The sequence below is a fragment of the Berghia stephanieae genome, chromosome 8 (genome assembly GCF_034508935.2).
Source record: "Berghia stephanieae isolate SIO BIC M18660-M18661 chromosome 8, UCSD_Bste_1.3, whole genome shotgun sequence".
NCBI classification, from domain to species: domain Eukaryota; kingdom Metazoa; phylum Mollusca; class Gastropoda; order Nudibranchia; family Aeolidiidae; genus Berghia; species Berghia stephanieae.
Window position 1 is genome coordinate 42,224,091 of NC_088367.1, and position 16,850 is coordinate 42,240,940.

The 16,850-nt window shown below is 32.2% G+C and overlaps 1 protein-coding gene across 1 annotated transcript; it reads right to left on the reverse strand.

The window, feature by feature from the left end:
• Positions 1 to 103: 103 nt before the first annotated feature.
• LOC144978710 (uncharacterized) lies at positions 104 to 15,542 on the reverse strand. The gene is made up of 7 exons (XM_078925131.1): positions 15,507 to 15,542; positions 13,887 to 13,955; positions 12,553 to 12,777; positions 8,085 to 8,138; positions 6,770 to 6,844; positions 6,083 to 6,413; positions 104 to 4,704 (listed from the first exon to the last, which is right to left on the reverse strand). The coding sequence occupies exons 2-6, from the start codon at positions 13,887 to 13,889 to the stop codon at positions 6,084 to 6,086; spliced, it is 687 nt and encodes a 228-aa protein (XP_078781257.1). The 5' UTR covers positions 13,890 to 13,955; positions 15,507 to 15,542; the 3' UTR covers positions 104 to 4,704; position 6,083.
• Positions 15,543 to 16,850: the final 1,308 nt, after the last annotated feature.

Genomic DNA, 16,850 nt, shown 5'->3' on the forward strand with positions numbered 1-16,850 from the left:
TTGTTGACCCATAACGCTTCCACATGGAATGAATAGGAATGAGTGAATGAAAAAATCCAGAAACTAAATTGAATCAAAATTAAAATTGACCTCAAAATCTACATCAATTTCCTAATAATTTATTCACATAATCTTCTCATATCGTCTACAAAAATAAATGTTATAATAAATGTCTTTTGAGGTATCGAAACTACAAACAATGTCCATATTTGAAGAATATTGAATGATATTTACAAATATTTTTTTAATAAAAAACGTCAAATAATAAAGCGTAATAGATCTGAAAAAAAACCGAACAAACCCAGACCCCCCTGCCCAAATAACACATGGTTGGTTCTTAAAGAAAAAAATAATAGCATTTCAATTGAAAATCACAAATGATTTAAACTAAGTATATAAAAGAAATTTTATTAAATTTTTGAAAATTTGAATATGACAATAATTAATTGTAAACCAAGAATTTTGATGAATTATATTGCGATTTCGTGACAATAATATTTTCATTTTAAACATTACCATGCAGCTGTATTTAATCCATCTGGGGACTTTTTAATTTACTCTTTGAAACCTATCGTGTCCCTTTGATTTTAAGAATAAAGAGTAAACACTAGACATTTATGAATCACGGAGAAATTGTTTTAAAAAGGGAAGACGTAAACAACAGTCCCACATTTGTAACCAGTCAGCTCAAAATGGTATTATGTCAAAGTGAACCCGACTGAATTGAATGTTAAACTTATTGATGCTATGCATTAAGCTAAAATACTCATAACAACCACCAGCCGGATATAACATATCAACAAGCTAAACCATGTGTAAGCATAAAACATTTATAGTCTGATTGATAGAATTTAGTGAGAACATCATTAAAATGGCTGTCCAAAAGAAATAACAAATAGCTGAGTGACGTCAATTTCGTTCTATCTATAGTGAAAAGTAGTAGTCTTTCAGAGTCCTTATTAGGCCCATGGAGCTGGAGTTTATCCTGGTGTCTTCAGCGCGAAATGGACAATAGCTATTTCTTGCTACCCTTTGGATAGGAAGCTAATCTATTTCAAAGTACTTTCCACGTTCTAACAGATGAAACTACCCAATCTCTGCTGGGTGGAGAGGGGAATCAGAAAGAAGTCTCGACTTCACCTGGGATCGATCAATCCTGTCACACGTGAACTGAACAATTATAGGGATTTATAGAATAGGAATTAAAACAATTTATTTGAGGATAATGAGTTTTGTTTCCAGAGCTATAAAATCTTTAAATCTCTTCAATTTGATTATAATTTTTAATTTAACCTCACGCTCAATTTCCTTCATCTTAAATAAACAATAAAATAAAATTCCATTTATTCATCCCATTGGGGAAATTCTTCTTTAAGGTCTATTCCAAGGGAAGACTGGAATAACCCAGCATCAGCTGCAGTGAAGCGCTGCAAACTGAGCTAGGGCGAGATGACTTGCTCAAGGCCACACAATGCAATGAGTATTTGAACTTGGTACCTTTCGGGTACAAAGCAAAGACCGTACCGCTGAGCCACGATGCCCCATCTTATCCATTCCAACATAATACCAGATTGACCCTCTAGGTCACATTTATTATAACGAGACATTGTAGGACTCTAAAATGAAATGCATCATAAAGGTTAAGTACAAGAAAATGGCCATTTTAATACGAGATTGATTTTGCTCTCACTACAAAATTTAATTTTATAACAGAGGTCTAAGTACCATCTGGAAAATGTAATTTTTAAAAAGGGTTTTACTGCCCTTCAACTCATTGAAGTCATTTTAGTGCCAGTAAAAAATTAAGAAAAGGGGTTAGTAAAACAAATTCTAGATTTACGATTTAAAACATTCACAAGAAGAAGTAAGTCAAAAGGAAATCGTTCACATAGGGAACAGATATATCCCAAGAAAAGTCTCACCCAAACACAAGCGTAGGTCCCTGTTAAGAGGAATACACTCAATTGTTTACAAATCATGATATTAAAAACAAAAATAAAGCAGTACATTATAGAGAGATGATTTACAAGGAAAAAATATAATCTCCCAAACTATACACATTTAACTGTTTCCCTCCCAGCCTAGGAGTGAGGCCAGGGCCAGGACAAAACCAAGTAATCTGATTCTAAGAAAGAGACAGAAAGTAAGTTGGAAAACAGATATTGGGGTATAGAAGACAGAGTAAGTGCCTCCCTGTCCGCTGTGGGAGGACAACAGATCCTACCCAGCTGTAGTGGGTAAATAATTTGAGGTATAATCTAATTCACATTATGAGTCAAATTTGAAGTACAATTGTAACAAACAACCCATAGAGATATATAAATTATGACCAAAAAAAATAAATGATACCACCAGAACATTAAGAGTTAAAAATAAAATGTCTTTGTTAATATGGATTTTTATATGCAAAGATCATTTTAATCATTTAATTTTTGGACTGGTCAAATTAAATCTTGTTGTCTCTTGTAAGCATTAATTAAATACACCAGTTACTTGATTTTATCCCCCCCCCCCCCCCCGCCCCCGAATGAAAGAGTTGTCAAATTGTATAAACGAGGCCTTTTCATATTTGGTTGCCAAAAAAAAAACAAAAAAACCAATGCAAACCGTTGGACTTTATATCAGAATGTAAAAGTTAGCATAGTGATATTATGATGCTGGTCTGTCTCATCTTCATGGCTATATAATGGCTATATAATGGACAATGTTTTCTATCTTTCAAGGTATCGTTTTGTTGTTTAATAACAAGAATCAGTCATAAAAAAAACATTGCATATTAAATCAGAACTGTGATTCCTTCTGATACATCAAATACCTTTTGCACCCTGCCACATGACTTTTCATCCTTGTTCTGGAATGAGAACGCTTTGGTTTTGTTTCGATGGAAAACGACAATTATGAATTATTCAATAAAGGTATGAACTGTAAAATAAATGGCGAATACATAAATTGAAGATCTCTACAAAATTGTTTCTCTGACATAAAAATCACTAATGTCTTTCTAGATAAATGGGATAATTAAAAAAAAATCTTATTGGAACTACAAGTTTAAAAAACAAATTAAAACTAAAATTTTTGAAAAAGTAGAACTAAAAGTATTTTTTAAAATAATTAAAAACTAAAGGGTTTATAAAAATAAATTATAAAAACATTCTGGGACTGAATAGCTAAAGTGTATATTATCGAAACTAAATCTTGCTAAACAATGTGTATAAATTACGCATAATTAATCTCATGATAAATTGAATGGTGTCAATGAAGAAATGAAGCATAAAATGAATTAGCATATCAAATTATCCTTCAGCTTGGAGAAGAAATGATAAATCTAAAAGAATGGATATTTTAATTACAAGGGAATTAATGAATTCTTTAACTATAGTTAAGCATTAATAAGAATTTGGTTTACAGCTGAATTTCCTTGATCACAAACAATAACTTCATCTTTCTTGACACATAGATGATTCTAGGCTAGTCGAAGTAATCCTTTGGAACCAAAAGACCCATAGAGCTGGAGTTTATGCTGATGTCTGTTGCATTAAATAGGGCAATTGTAATTGCTTGTTGCCCTTTGGATGCGATACTAGTCTATCACAAACTACTTTCTGCAGATACAACACTCATCTATGCAATCTTTTATTGCCGAGTGAATAGGGGATTCGAAAAAAATCTTGACTGCATCCTGAATGAATAGATAGGGGTCCAATTGATTGTGAGAGGAGTGCTCTCCCTCTGTGAACTATTGGGACCCAGCTCTGTGACCAAAAAAAAAGGGTTATTGATTTTTCTCATGAGAAAAAAAAAGTGGTTATACTGGCCACTTAGGTTAAAATGCAATGCATTATTTAAATCTGATCATCTCTCCCATCCTATTTTCCCTTTGGAAATTTAGAAGTGATCCACTTTTGTAGAAATATTGGAATGTGTAAGTCAGATGTGTCATCTTGATGTGACTTGTAAACGTGATTGGCAAGAGAGAGAGTTTTCATTAAGTATAAGTCCCTCCACCAAAAAACCCAAGAAAGTTTTTTAAAAATATGATAAAGTTGAATGTAACATTTAGTTTAATCTATAAAAAGAAATGTAGTGGACGTTTCATGCTTCCCCCTATCAACAAATGACTTAAAATACAATCCCATACTCATCATCTTTATCTGAGTCGTAATGGGAGGTTACTCACAATGTACTCACAATGCCCTTTCACTCTCAAATTCCTAATCCAGCCATTTAGTCATAGACGTCTAATAACAAATTGCATTTTTATAATCTGGAAGAAACGGGCCTTTTCACTCTCACAATAATACAACACATATAGCATTAATAAGGCTTTATTTACTCACTGGTGTAAACGTTATAATAAATGACACATATTGATTCACAATATAACCTTTGAGCTTTGTAATTTGAGACCAATTAAAAAAAATAATACATGTGACCCATCATCCCTATGCAGTGTTTGGATCAGGGTGTAGTAGATGTTGGAAAGTGATTTGAATACAGGGGAATCTGCATAAAGTCTACACTCTTAAAGTCAACTTCTGTTTAAAGTCAACACCTCTTGTTGGTCCCAAATCGTCTGATCTTTATCTAAGTCCCAAATCGTCTGATCTTTATCTAAGTGTGTTTCATTGATAATAGATCAGGTCAATCTTGCTTAAATTCTACCAATCTCTCTGGTCCGGTGGTGTTGGTGTCATCAGGAATACACTGTATATATAAAATGATGAGGAATATTACATTTTTGTTTTTCATGCTTCAAGGAATTATAATATTTTTCCATAATAAAACAATACTAACCCACCCAATATTTTTGGCTATAATTTTAATGTTAAGCATCTTAATCACGCTGACATATTTGTGTTTGAGACAATGGGTCAAATATCAATGCCATTAGTGGAACACTAAAATCGTTTTGGTCTCAACAACTAATAAAACAATCGTTATTCATATCTCAAAAAGAAAAGTAATGCAATAAAGGACCAAAATGGCAGGCAACCATTTAGGGCTTTAATTGAAACTAGTATTTTTGAGGCGGAGGAATTTATTAGATTTATAAGATTGAACTGTATTCAAAAAGCTAGATGTGATTGCGAGACATTGTAATATATCAAGTGAATGCTTTTTCTACCAAATTGGATGATTTCTACGAGTGAACAAAACTCACAAAATCACACAATTTATTTAAACAACAAGCCACAACACATTCCCGTGTGGAAAGCTCCTTGTTATTATTGTTTGTCCACTAATCAAGGGACTGAATTTGGTAGATAATGCATTCTCTCAATATATTACCATGTCTCGCAATCGCATAAAGCTCGATGAATAAAGTTCCGTCTTGTATATCCAAGAAATTCTACAGCCCCAAAAATACTAGTTTCAATTAAACCCTAAATGGTTACCTGCCATTTTGGTCCTTAACAAACAATATTGATTAAATGTGTGCTATTTACTATTGTTGGACACAACTAAGGGACATAATCAGTGATAAACGCATTCACCTAATAGCAAATGGAAATACATGTAAAATTGAGCCATGAATAATAATATAAAGTAAATATAATTAATATAATATTTATACAAACCTAATTAACTATTTACATCATGTGCGAAGCACCCAGCTATATTTATCCAGAAGTATTAAATTATGTTTCTCACCCTGTGTATTTAATATACAACTCACTCTTGTGAGAGATGAAATTTAGCTTTATGTGCATCCATATAATGCAAACAAATACCTAGACTCTTCCGCGGAAAACTTTTTTTTCTGTAAAAATTCATCAAATGAACATAGAAAACAAAAAACAAAAAAACAAAATAAAACAAAACTAAACAAAATAAAAATAAAAATAAAAGAAAAGAAAAAGGAAATTAAAAAAATAAATAAATAAATAAATAAATAAATAAATAAATAAATAAATAAAAACAAAACAAGAACGACAACTAAAAAAAAGAACAAAACCCACCCCTCCACCCCCCTTCCCAAAAAAAAAAAAATCCCTTAAAAAACCCAAAACCAACCAAACAGATTTAAAACTTTACAATAATGAAATACAATTTTTAAAAATCGAAACTTGACGTATATTACATTATATGGAATCAGTGGGGCTACACACTCCCCGGACCCGTTTCAACTCGCTGTGTATGGATTTCACCAGATCCCCCTCGTGTCGAACTATGGAAGAATCTGGAGAATTTACATCGACACCATTGGACAAGTCTACTGCTTTGGTTTGGTCGTCATCATTGGTGAATCTGGGTGTCGTTTCAGGGGCTGTAATGTGAAAGCCTTGCTGTAGAAGTTTGTTTACCAGGGCTGCTGCCTCCTTATCTGTTGTCTCTCTATTTGAATGTTTTAAATGCTGCTGTTTTTGTTCATCCAACAATTGATTTCTTGCCACCATCTGTCCCCAGACACTCTGGATCGATAACATGAGATACAAAATATTAACATGTTTAAGTAACAAATTCTGATGGATTTATCATGTTAAATGCACTTTACTGTGCATAATACTTATCTCCATATAACGAGACTTGGAACAAAATTTCAGTTTCATACTCTGCAAGTTGCATAATAAAAAAGTACTCTCTCTCTCTCTCTCTCTCTCTCTCTCTCTCTCTCTCTCTCTCTCTCTCTCTCTCTCTCTCTCTCACACACACACACACACATCCACACACACACAATACACACACACACACACACACACACACACACACACACATAGACACATACACTAAAGTTTTAAAAAATAAATATACTAGCAGCTTTCTTTACCGTGTTAGGTTGTTTGACCCTGGTACTCCCACATGCTCTCATGTTACGACCAAGCTTGTTTGAAGAAGATGACTCCTGAATAAAGGTTTATAAACAATAACAGAGTTGAGCTTTATACTTGAAAAGATGTTTTATCCAATTCATGTTATAGTAATAATAATAATAATAATAACAACAACAACAACAACAACAACAACAACAACAACAACAACAACAACAACAACAACAATAATAATAATAATAATAATAATAATAATAATAATAATAATAATAATAATAATAATAATAAATAATAATAATAATAATAATAATAATAATAATAATAATAATAATAATAATAATAATAATAATAATAATAATAATAATAATAATAATAATAATAATAATAATAATAATAATAATAATAATAATAATAATAATAATAATAATAATAATAATAATAATAATAATAATAATAATAATAATAATAATAAATAATAATGCATGGCTGAACATATTGCCACATCCCATAAAACATCATAAGATGAGCAATCCAATGGCAATAGCCAAAATGAATGAATGCTTTGCCTTAGTGCCTACTATTTACGTGAAACAAAATCTGAACTTTAAAATATAATTCTAAATGCCAGCTTTCAATGGCATTTGTTGCTGAAAAGTATGTTTAAAGCAGTTGATCAGTTTTTTTTTTTTTAATTATCAAACTGTACGAATGGTTTTTAATGATTTGTAAGCCATTAATAGCAATGATGATAAACAAAATTGAGAATTCTGAATGGTCGCAAACTTCATCAACTTTAAATCAAGTTTTCTTAGATGTCAATTTTGCATAAATGACTGGGTTTTTTCTTCTGCTTCCAGGTTAATTAATGGGCATTTATGTAATTATACTTTTTTAAAAAAAGTAGTCCTTTAAAGTCACCAGGCCCATGGAGCCAGAGTTGATCCCGGTTTCTCTAGCATGAAACAGACCCAGCTACCAAATCACTGCTGGGTGGACAGGTGGGTCAGAAAGAAATATCGACTGCACCTGAGCTCGATCTCGGTCCCATTGCTTGTGAAGTGAGTGCTCTACCAACTGAGTTATCAGGACCCCCATTTATGAAATTATAACTACACAAAATATTTTCTATGTATAATTAAACACTTTAAATGGTTAAAATTTATTGTGGTTATACACATGGTGTAACAAATTATCTCATTTGTTTGTAGTGTTTCATTCATCCTGTTTTTTTGATAAAGGGGAAACCCAAAACGTCCATTTTATTTGATTTCATACATTAAATTGAAACTTGTAAATATAGTAAAATAGCCTTACCTCTTCAGCAGCACTGCTGTCATCTGTCTTGCTATATGACGGACACAGAGGATCCTGTAATGTAATAATAATAATAATAATAATAATAATAATAATAATAATAATAATAATAATAATAATAATACTTTATTGCATCCCAAAAAGGAAATTTTTTGTACAGACGTGTTATAATTTACACACAAGATAAAAATACAATGGAAATAGGATGTATATATAAAAAAAAAAAAAAAAAAAAAAAAAAAAGGAGCAGCTGTATAACCAGAGCTGCGCTTTATAATATGAATAATTTCAACACTGTAAGATAGTTAAAACTGTCACTATAAATTGAAAATTGAAAAGATTGCAAAACAAATAAATTAATAAATTAATATTTATATTTTTAAAAAGTAAAAATGAGAAATAATTATATAAAATGATTATTGCTTGTTGTTATAAAGCCTAATACTGGACGGCAGAAAAGATTTTCGGTGTCTCTCTGTTTTCGTTGAAATAGAGAAAGGGCGACCACTTCTTTCTGACATAATAATTGATGGTCTTAGTGGATGATACTGGTCATTTAATATTTTAGTTATTTTATTTATACAAAATTTCTCGTATAAAAGATCTACATCGTCAACATCATTTATATAGCGTTTAATGGATTTTTTAATATTTGAATTTATTTTGTTCCTTTCCACTGCTAAGCAATTGCCTCCCCAAGCTGTTATACAAAATGACAAAACACTTTCGATTACTGCTCTATAAAATAATGTGCAGAGGGTTTTATCTATTCTAAACTGAGAGAGTTTTGATAAAAAATATGTACGTCTGCACATCTTATGCCTAATTATTTTCAAGTGTTCATCCCACTTGAGCCTGTCATCAATCGTTACACCAAGGTATTTGTAGTGAGGAACTCGCTGGACGAATTGGTCCTTTAATTTTAACGGTTCTATCGGTTCCTTCACTCTCCTAAAGTCAATCACTAGCTCCTTTGTCTTGCTTATGTTAAGCTCTAGGTGGTGGGCATCACACCAAGACACAAATCTATCAATTTCTTGCCTATAAGCCACTTCGTTGCCATTTGTTATGAGGCCTTGAAGAGCGGTGTCATCTGCAAACTTTATTAAAGGTACACTCAGGTTTTGACTTCTACAGTCATTCGTGTATATTGTGAATAATACAGGGGACAATACACAACCTTGAGGAGCACCAGTATTTGTAGTTATACAGGAAGATTTGTTTTGTCCTAATTGAACATATTGTGCTCTCTCCGTAAGAAATTCGAGCGCCCAAGCAATTATATACTTGTTTAAATTCAGACTAGTCAATTTTTGAACAACCAACTGAGGTTGCATTGTATTGAACGCTGAAGAAAAATCTGCAAAAAGCAATCTGCAATAGCTCCTAGCGTGATCTAGATGCCTGTAGATGTTGTTTGTAAACAGCAAAATGGCATCCTCTACGCCACGTCCTGGTTTGTAAGCAAATTGATGACTATCACTCAATGGCATAAACTGATTCCTAATTTTAACAAGAACAAGTTTTTCTAAAGATTTCATGACTATTGAAGTCAGTGCAACAGGTCTGAGATCGTTCATAGTTTCAAGTTTTTCTTTTTTTGGAACAGGAATAATTTTTGAAGTTTTCCAAATTTCAGGGATCGAAACGCATTGGAGGGACCAGTTAAAAATATGTGTATAAATGGGGGAAAGCTGGTGGGCACATTCTTTTAATAGTTTTCCTTTCAATCCATCCGGCCCAGCAGCCTTCCTCTTAGTTTCGAAAATACGAATCTCGTTTCCTCTTCACTGACCTCAATAGTCATTTCATCTTCCAAAGCCCTGTCTAATTTATGTTTTTCATTTTCAATATCAAATTTGTTTGCTGTGTCGAAACGTGAATAAAATTTATTTAAAGTTTCAATTTCGATATCTTCTGATATAATCGTGGGCTTTGGATTATAGTTAACAGCAGTTTTAAGCCCCCGCCACGTGTCCCGTATATCCCCAGAAGAAAAGCATTTTTCAATTTTATTTTTGTACTTATCTCTACAACTAGATATTACCCTCTTTATCTCTTTTTGTTTTGTTTTCAGATCTTTTTTGTTTCCACTAGTATAGAGAGTTTTCTTTTGGTTCAATAAAAGTTTTAGATCTTTTGTTATCCAAGGCTTGTTGTTAGGATAATATTTTATTTCTTTTTTACAAGACACTAGCTGTTCACAGAATTTTAAATACTCACTCACACAGTCATTCAGCTCATCCACACTATCACATGATTCGATAAAAACATTCCAGTCAGTGCATTCAAAACAACCACGCAAATCTTCACACACACTTCCATTCCAGATCTGTACACTTTTCTTTACTGGTTTTACACGTTTAAAAACAGGGCGGTAGGTGGGGAGTAGCAAGAGCATGCAGTGGTCAGATAAACCTAATGGGGCACGGGGTAAACATTTATAACTATTTTTAATATTACACAGGAATAAATCTAATGTTTTTTTGTCCCTTGTCTCGCAGTCCACGTATTAATGATTTTTTTCCTTTACTACTCTATTTATTTCAGTGGACAAGGTTTAATTTTTCAATGATGGTACAGGCAACTGACTTTCAAATATCTATCTATCTATCTATCTATCTATCTATCTATCTATCTATCTATCTATCTATCTATCTATCTATCTATCTATCTATCTATCTATCTATCTATCTATCTATCTATCTATAAGGGATGTACAAAAAGAAACCAGAATGTTGTAATATATATATTTCCCATATATATATATATTATATATATATATATATATATATATATATATATATATATATATATATATATATATATATATATATATACAGCGGCGTAGCCTGGTCATTTAGGAGCATGGGGCTGGATTTGAGATTGGTTGTCGCATATATATATATATATATATATATATATATATATATATATATATAATATATATATATATATATATATATATATATATAGAGAGAGAGAGAGAGAGAGAGAGAGAGAGAGAGAGAGAGAGAGAGAATATGATGCACTCAATTATTTTATCAAAATTTGTATGTTCTTTGTAACTTGTTCATCATGCTTGGCTAAGGATAAGCGATAGCCACTGTCAATCTGTGCACCTATGTGAAGAGTACCAACGGTTTTCAATCTAGTGGTGATATTTAAATGTAAGTTCTGATGGTTCAATGCTCTCTGTGTTAAATTTTTTCAAACAGGTAAATCCACTTCTTGTCCAAGACAATTCTGTATTGCTGTTATCGCCAAACAAAATACAATTAAAAGAAAATAAACTCTTATTTTCTATTCTCACCGATAGCCAAGGTAAACGACTATACCAATCTTTATCAAATTAAATGACCGATTCTGTTTCCCGTCTTTAATAGTGAGTACAAAATCGTTTGGTTGATGGGGACCGAGACTTTTAATCAAAAGTTTATTTTCCCTATTCAAAGAACTGGTATTGATAGCCAACAGGTAATCAACGTGATTCATCACACTTAATAGCATTTAATTAAAATTTAAAAAACAAACACTGCACACATCCGATTAACACACTCAAGTTAAAAGAGACAATGGGGAATTCAATATCACCAGGAGTGAATATCACATGCCAGGTACAACACGATTGTCATTAACGGAACAATTAGGTCATTGTGTGTGGCTGCGAGTAAGACAGCCACAATGACTCAGTTCAACGTCAAGATGCCTCTTGATGCCCACAGTCATAGCACAGTCAATGCATCGCCTGGTTGTACCGTGGGAATATGGCTGGAAGCCTTCTCCACCTTTAAAGCCACACGCTGTACTGATTGGTCAGGGGCACGAGTACAACTCGAGCTGTAGTAAATTCAAAGCGGTGTGATTGGTTCAAGTTTTGAGGCTCTGTAAGGGTTTTTTAACACCAGGTCAACAATGAATTTCATTGTTTGTGAAACAGAAAATTAAAAGTGTTACTTTTTATTGTTAAATTCTTACATACTTTCAAGACAATGACGACCTGTGCTTAGCCTTAATAGCCTTTAAGGCCCTACGCCACTGTATATATATATATATATATATATATATATATATATATATATATATATATAATTTATATATATATATATATATATATATATATATATATATATATATATATATATATATATATATATATATATATATATATGGGAAATAAAACGTTTTGTAACGCAATGACTTCTTATCCATTTAACCAATGGTCACTATTTTTTGCATTTTCTTTATAACTGACATTAAAATGGTTCAATTTTATCATGAGCTTGATTAAATAATGTGATAATTTTATTGAAAACTCAAATTTACTTTGTCACTGAACGGGTATCTATGCTTGCTTATCTAATTTGTACCATTTTATCCATATTCCCATGTAATGGACAATGAAATAAAATAATTTTTCTGAAGGCTTTGAATCATTGTTCATTCAATAAATAAAGACATGATTAACCTTGTAAAAGTGTTTGCCATCAAAGGAAAGGTCGGCATGTAATATTTCCTCATCCATTTCAAACTCATCGCTATCTGACATTCGTGAATGGCTATTCTCTTCATCATCTGCAACTGGGTTGAAATAAACGGGCCTAAACTTCACTGGAGGTGGCGCTGATAGTGTTGACAATGGCTCTGGACCCAGGCGGGTCATTTTACACAACTGCTCAAAATTACCAAGAGCCTGGAGACATAATTATGAAATTATTTTAATTTAGAAAGACATGGAAAAAATTATGAATTGGAAAATAAAATGTTTAAAAAATATAAATAGTGAAAATAAATAGAAATTGAAAAAACAAAATGATTGAGATTTTGAGCACTAATATCCAGGGCAGCAAAAACAATTCTTTTTTAAATTTAAAAATTCCAAATAATTTATAGCCTTGTTACTACATGATGAGATTAAGTACCACTTTGGTTCTTTGTTTCCCATTGGAACAATTAAAGTTATTTTTGGCATGTAAAGGTAGATATAAATTTGTCTACAACTTTTGGAAAAATATAACATTACTATCTACAAGGGATTCAGCGACCCCCAAAACATTTACCCCAAATTGCATTTTTTAAAATATCACGATTGCCCAACTTGACTGTGGAATTCCCTGCTTTGAAATTTAATGAAGATGGAAAAAAATTATTTACTGAGCAGTCATTGAAAGAAAATTAAAAGGTGTAGTGAATAAGAAAAGAGAGCTATAAAATACAATTTTTATCCTCTTTATTCCTCTTTTTCTTCATCATGATGATGATATCATCATCATCATCATCATCATCATCATCATCATCATCATCATCATCATCATCATTATCTTTATTAATCCCAACAGGTAGTTAGACTGAACATTTAAACAATTTTTATTAAGGATATCAAAATCAAAACTTTCAGGCAAATTTTATTGTTCACAAGATTTAATTTTTTTGAGAAAGGTTTTCTAAAATTATTGTAAATTTCGAATGTGTTGTTTATTCCCAATGGCTTTCTTAGCATAATTATTCTTCACTAGATTATTTCTCATACTTTGTTAAAATGGATATGACAAAATATGCTTTAGATACCTTAAAATTAAAACCCTTTAGTCCATTCAGCTCCTTCTTACTAATAGCTAACATTAAATTTAAAATTGTAATAGTAAGACATACCTTCTTTAAAATGCCTTTATTTTAATCCAAATACAGACATTAGATATACAATATGGTTTGTATGATAAATAATAAGATAGTTATATGATGATTCTTATATTTAAAAAAACACAAAACATTAGGACAATAAAAATATCCAACTATTCTTACCATGCTGATGGATTTAGACTGGGAAGTCCCACTCACATCAATTGAATACTTTCTACTTGACTACATCACCTGATTAAAGCAAAGAATGAATTTTGAATTTAATCTAATATTAATTTCCATATTCTAATCTAATTATCGTGTATTAATAAAGCTCAATTGTAAAAACAAACAAAACAAGACAAAAAACATATATAGAGAACAAAACAAAAGCAAAACAACCCAAACTATCCCGCCCCCAAACAAAAAAAAAAAAAAAAAAAAGCAAAAAACTAATACTTTAAAGTCAAATCAACTGCACTTCTATTTATCTAGATACAGGCAATAAAAATGTACACAGAGCCTTGTATTATTGTTTTGTCACAATTATTGGGCTGGCTAAATACTGGGTAGTCCTTCAGAGTTTTAAGTTTAAGTTCCATGATGCTGGATTCTCTCCCAGTTTCTATAATGCACTACTCTATTATATAAAATTGACGGGATTCCGTCTATTTTTTTCAGAAATTTTGCACCCCCCCCCCCTCACCCAATCTTATTCGCACCCCCTTCTATTAAATTTCAGCTCTTTGAAAACTTATACAACAGCAGGAGGGAAATAAAAGGCGACAAAGACTTTGTCAGACCTACACTAGAATATAGTAACTCTGTCTGGGACCCTCACCCCAAATCAGAAATCCGAGAAATCGAACAAACACAAAACAGAGCAGTGAAATTTATAAATTAAAACAACAAAGATAAAAAACATGAAATTGATTTAGATCTTGAACCGCTACAGCAGAGAAGAAAGCGTGACAATCCGTGACAAAGTAACAATATTTTGCAAAAGGCCTAAACGATAAAGTTACATTACCCCTTGGTGATATTCAACGAATTAAGAGGAAGTCATCCAAGTTTATGGTTTCCCACTCAAGAGTGGATGCCCACTTATACTCGTTCATACCATCGACATTGAGACAGTGGAATAGTCTCAGATCTCCAATGAAAGAAAAATTATGTGGTCTGCGGAATCTTCAACTTCAAACTTCAAAGTTACAAACTTAAACTTGAGAAGAAGAAGAAGAAAGTTAATAAAAAGTTGTACTACTATCTACCAATTTCAAAGTGGCAGATCTTGAAAATAAGCAAAAGGCTGACAATGTTTTTTTTTAAAAAAAAGGAATCGGTTTAAAACAAGGCTGCCTCTATTCTCACCCCCCCCCCCCCCCCGGCCGATTGGATTACCGAAAAAAAACGTCGCCGGCTTTTTGCGATTTGGATTTGATTGATTTTTTAAAAAAATTGTGCAACTTGTGACAAGAAACTTAACAAATTACTGCATTACAACCTTTGGATTAAACATACAACAATTGTGGACTACTATTATGAAGACTAGCATCGGGGGGTGAGAATAGTCACTTCGTTAAAACAAACAAACAAGGAACTCAAACTCTACTTTTCAAGCATTCTCTCAAATAGAACTCTATAGCAGTACTGGACTAGATTTAGCACTAAACAAGGCAGTAAATGCCAATCATGGGTACGTTTCAGGTTCAAACGATGATACTTATTATTTTGCTATAGACAATAAAAATACCAATATGAAGAACATGAAATAATAAAAGGATATCATTAAAATTTGTTTACTTTCGTTACTAAGTTAATCTTCCATCTTGATTAGGCATATCACCTATATTAGTTTTTAAACTAAAAGAGTTCTACTCTTTTTTTGGAGGGGGGCATTTTTTCACTGTGACACGTAATGGAGTCAAATAATTGACCTTCTATAAGTCATATTCATAGTAAAGTTTGTTTTTTTTTCCATCAAAAAGAGCAGTACAAGAATGGTGTTTTTCACAACTTAAATGTTAAAGATAAAAAACTGCGGCGCAATTGTTTCACTTGTTATAGTGAAAAAATTGCCTTCCGTTATAATATTATCACCCAATCTGAGAGATAGGGACTTGATCACTCAAAGGGCGGCATTTCTAATGTGTGTGTGTGTGTGTGTGTGTGTGTGTGTGTGTGTGTGTATGTGTGTGTATGTGTGTGTATGTGCGTGTGTTTATGTGTGTATATGTACGTTTGTATGAGTGTATCTGTGTGTTTGTATTTGTGTGTATTTGTTTGTATGTGTGTGTCTGTATATGTGTGTATTTGTGTGTGTGTTTGTGTGTTTTTGTGTGTTTGGGTGTGCACTGATAACTAGCCCTCAAGTCACTTGAGAATTCCCTAGTCTTGAATATACTGGTTTATCGACCGTAATGATATAATGTTATTATGGCTATGACAATACCTAGCTGTTATTGTGCGCTCTCTCTCTCTCTCTCTCTCTCTCTCTCTCTCTCTCTCTCTCTCTCTCTCTCTCTCTCTCTCTCTCTCTCTCTGGAAATTAAAATTAAAACCCTTGTCTCTGACGTTTTGTTCGTGGGCAGCGTGGGCAGGACAATTTAAATATGCATCACCTCAAACTGAACTGCATTTTGACTGATGACCTGGCTGTGATGGGTATTGAACTCTCTCGAATTCACCCTCATTGAAAATCTAACAAATTTGTTCGATTTTCCATGCATATGAACTCGAGAGAGTTAAAAGAATGTTAGTTTGGTAAAGGCACATTATTAATGACAACTTAAAGTGTATGTATGGGATTTTGGGCTTAACTCTTAAGGTCTGATGGAAATGTTATAAACTGTATCGTGAAGTGAAAACGGAGAGCATTGATAATCCGTTGAATATTTAAATAATGTCCTAAAGCAGAGGAAGGACTCATGATTTATTAAACAGTCTCGGGTATAAAAATCAGATAAACTTAGCAGAAAGTTTATTTAAAGGCGATTCCCTCCAAATAGGGACTGAAAAAAGTCTGAATTCTTGTAGCCTTCTATCACCGACTTGTACTTATTTGCTAATTTGTACACATAGACTAGTACATACCTGTTATACGAGAGCTACCAATTTATCGATTTAAAAAAAAATCTGTGATGAGTC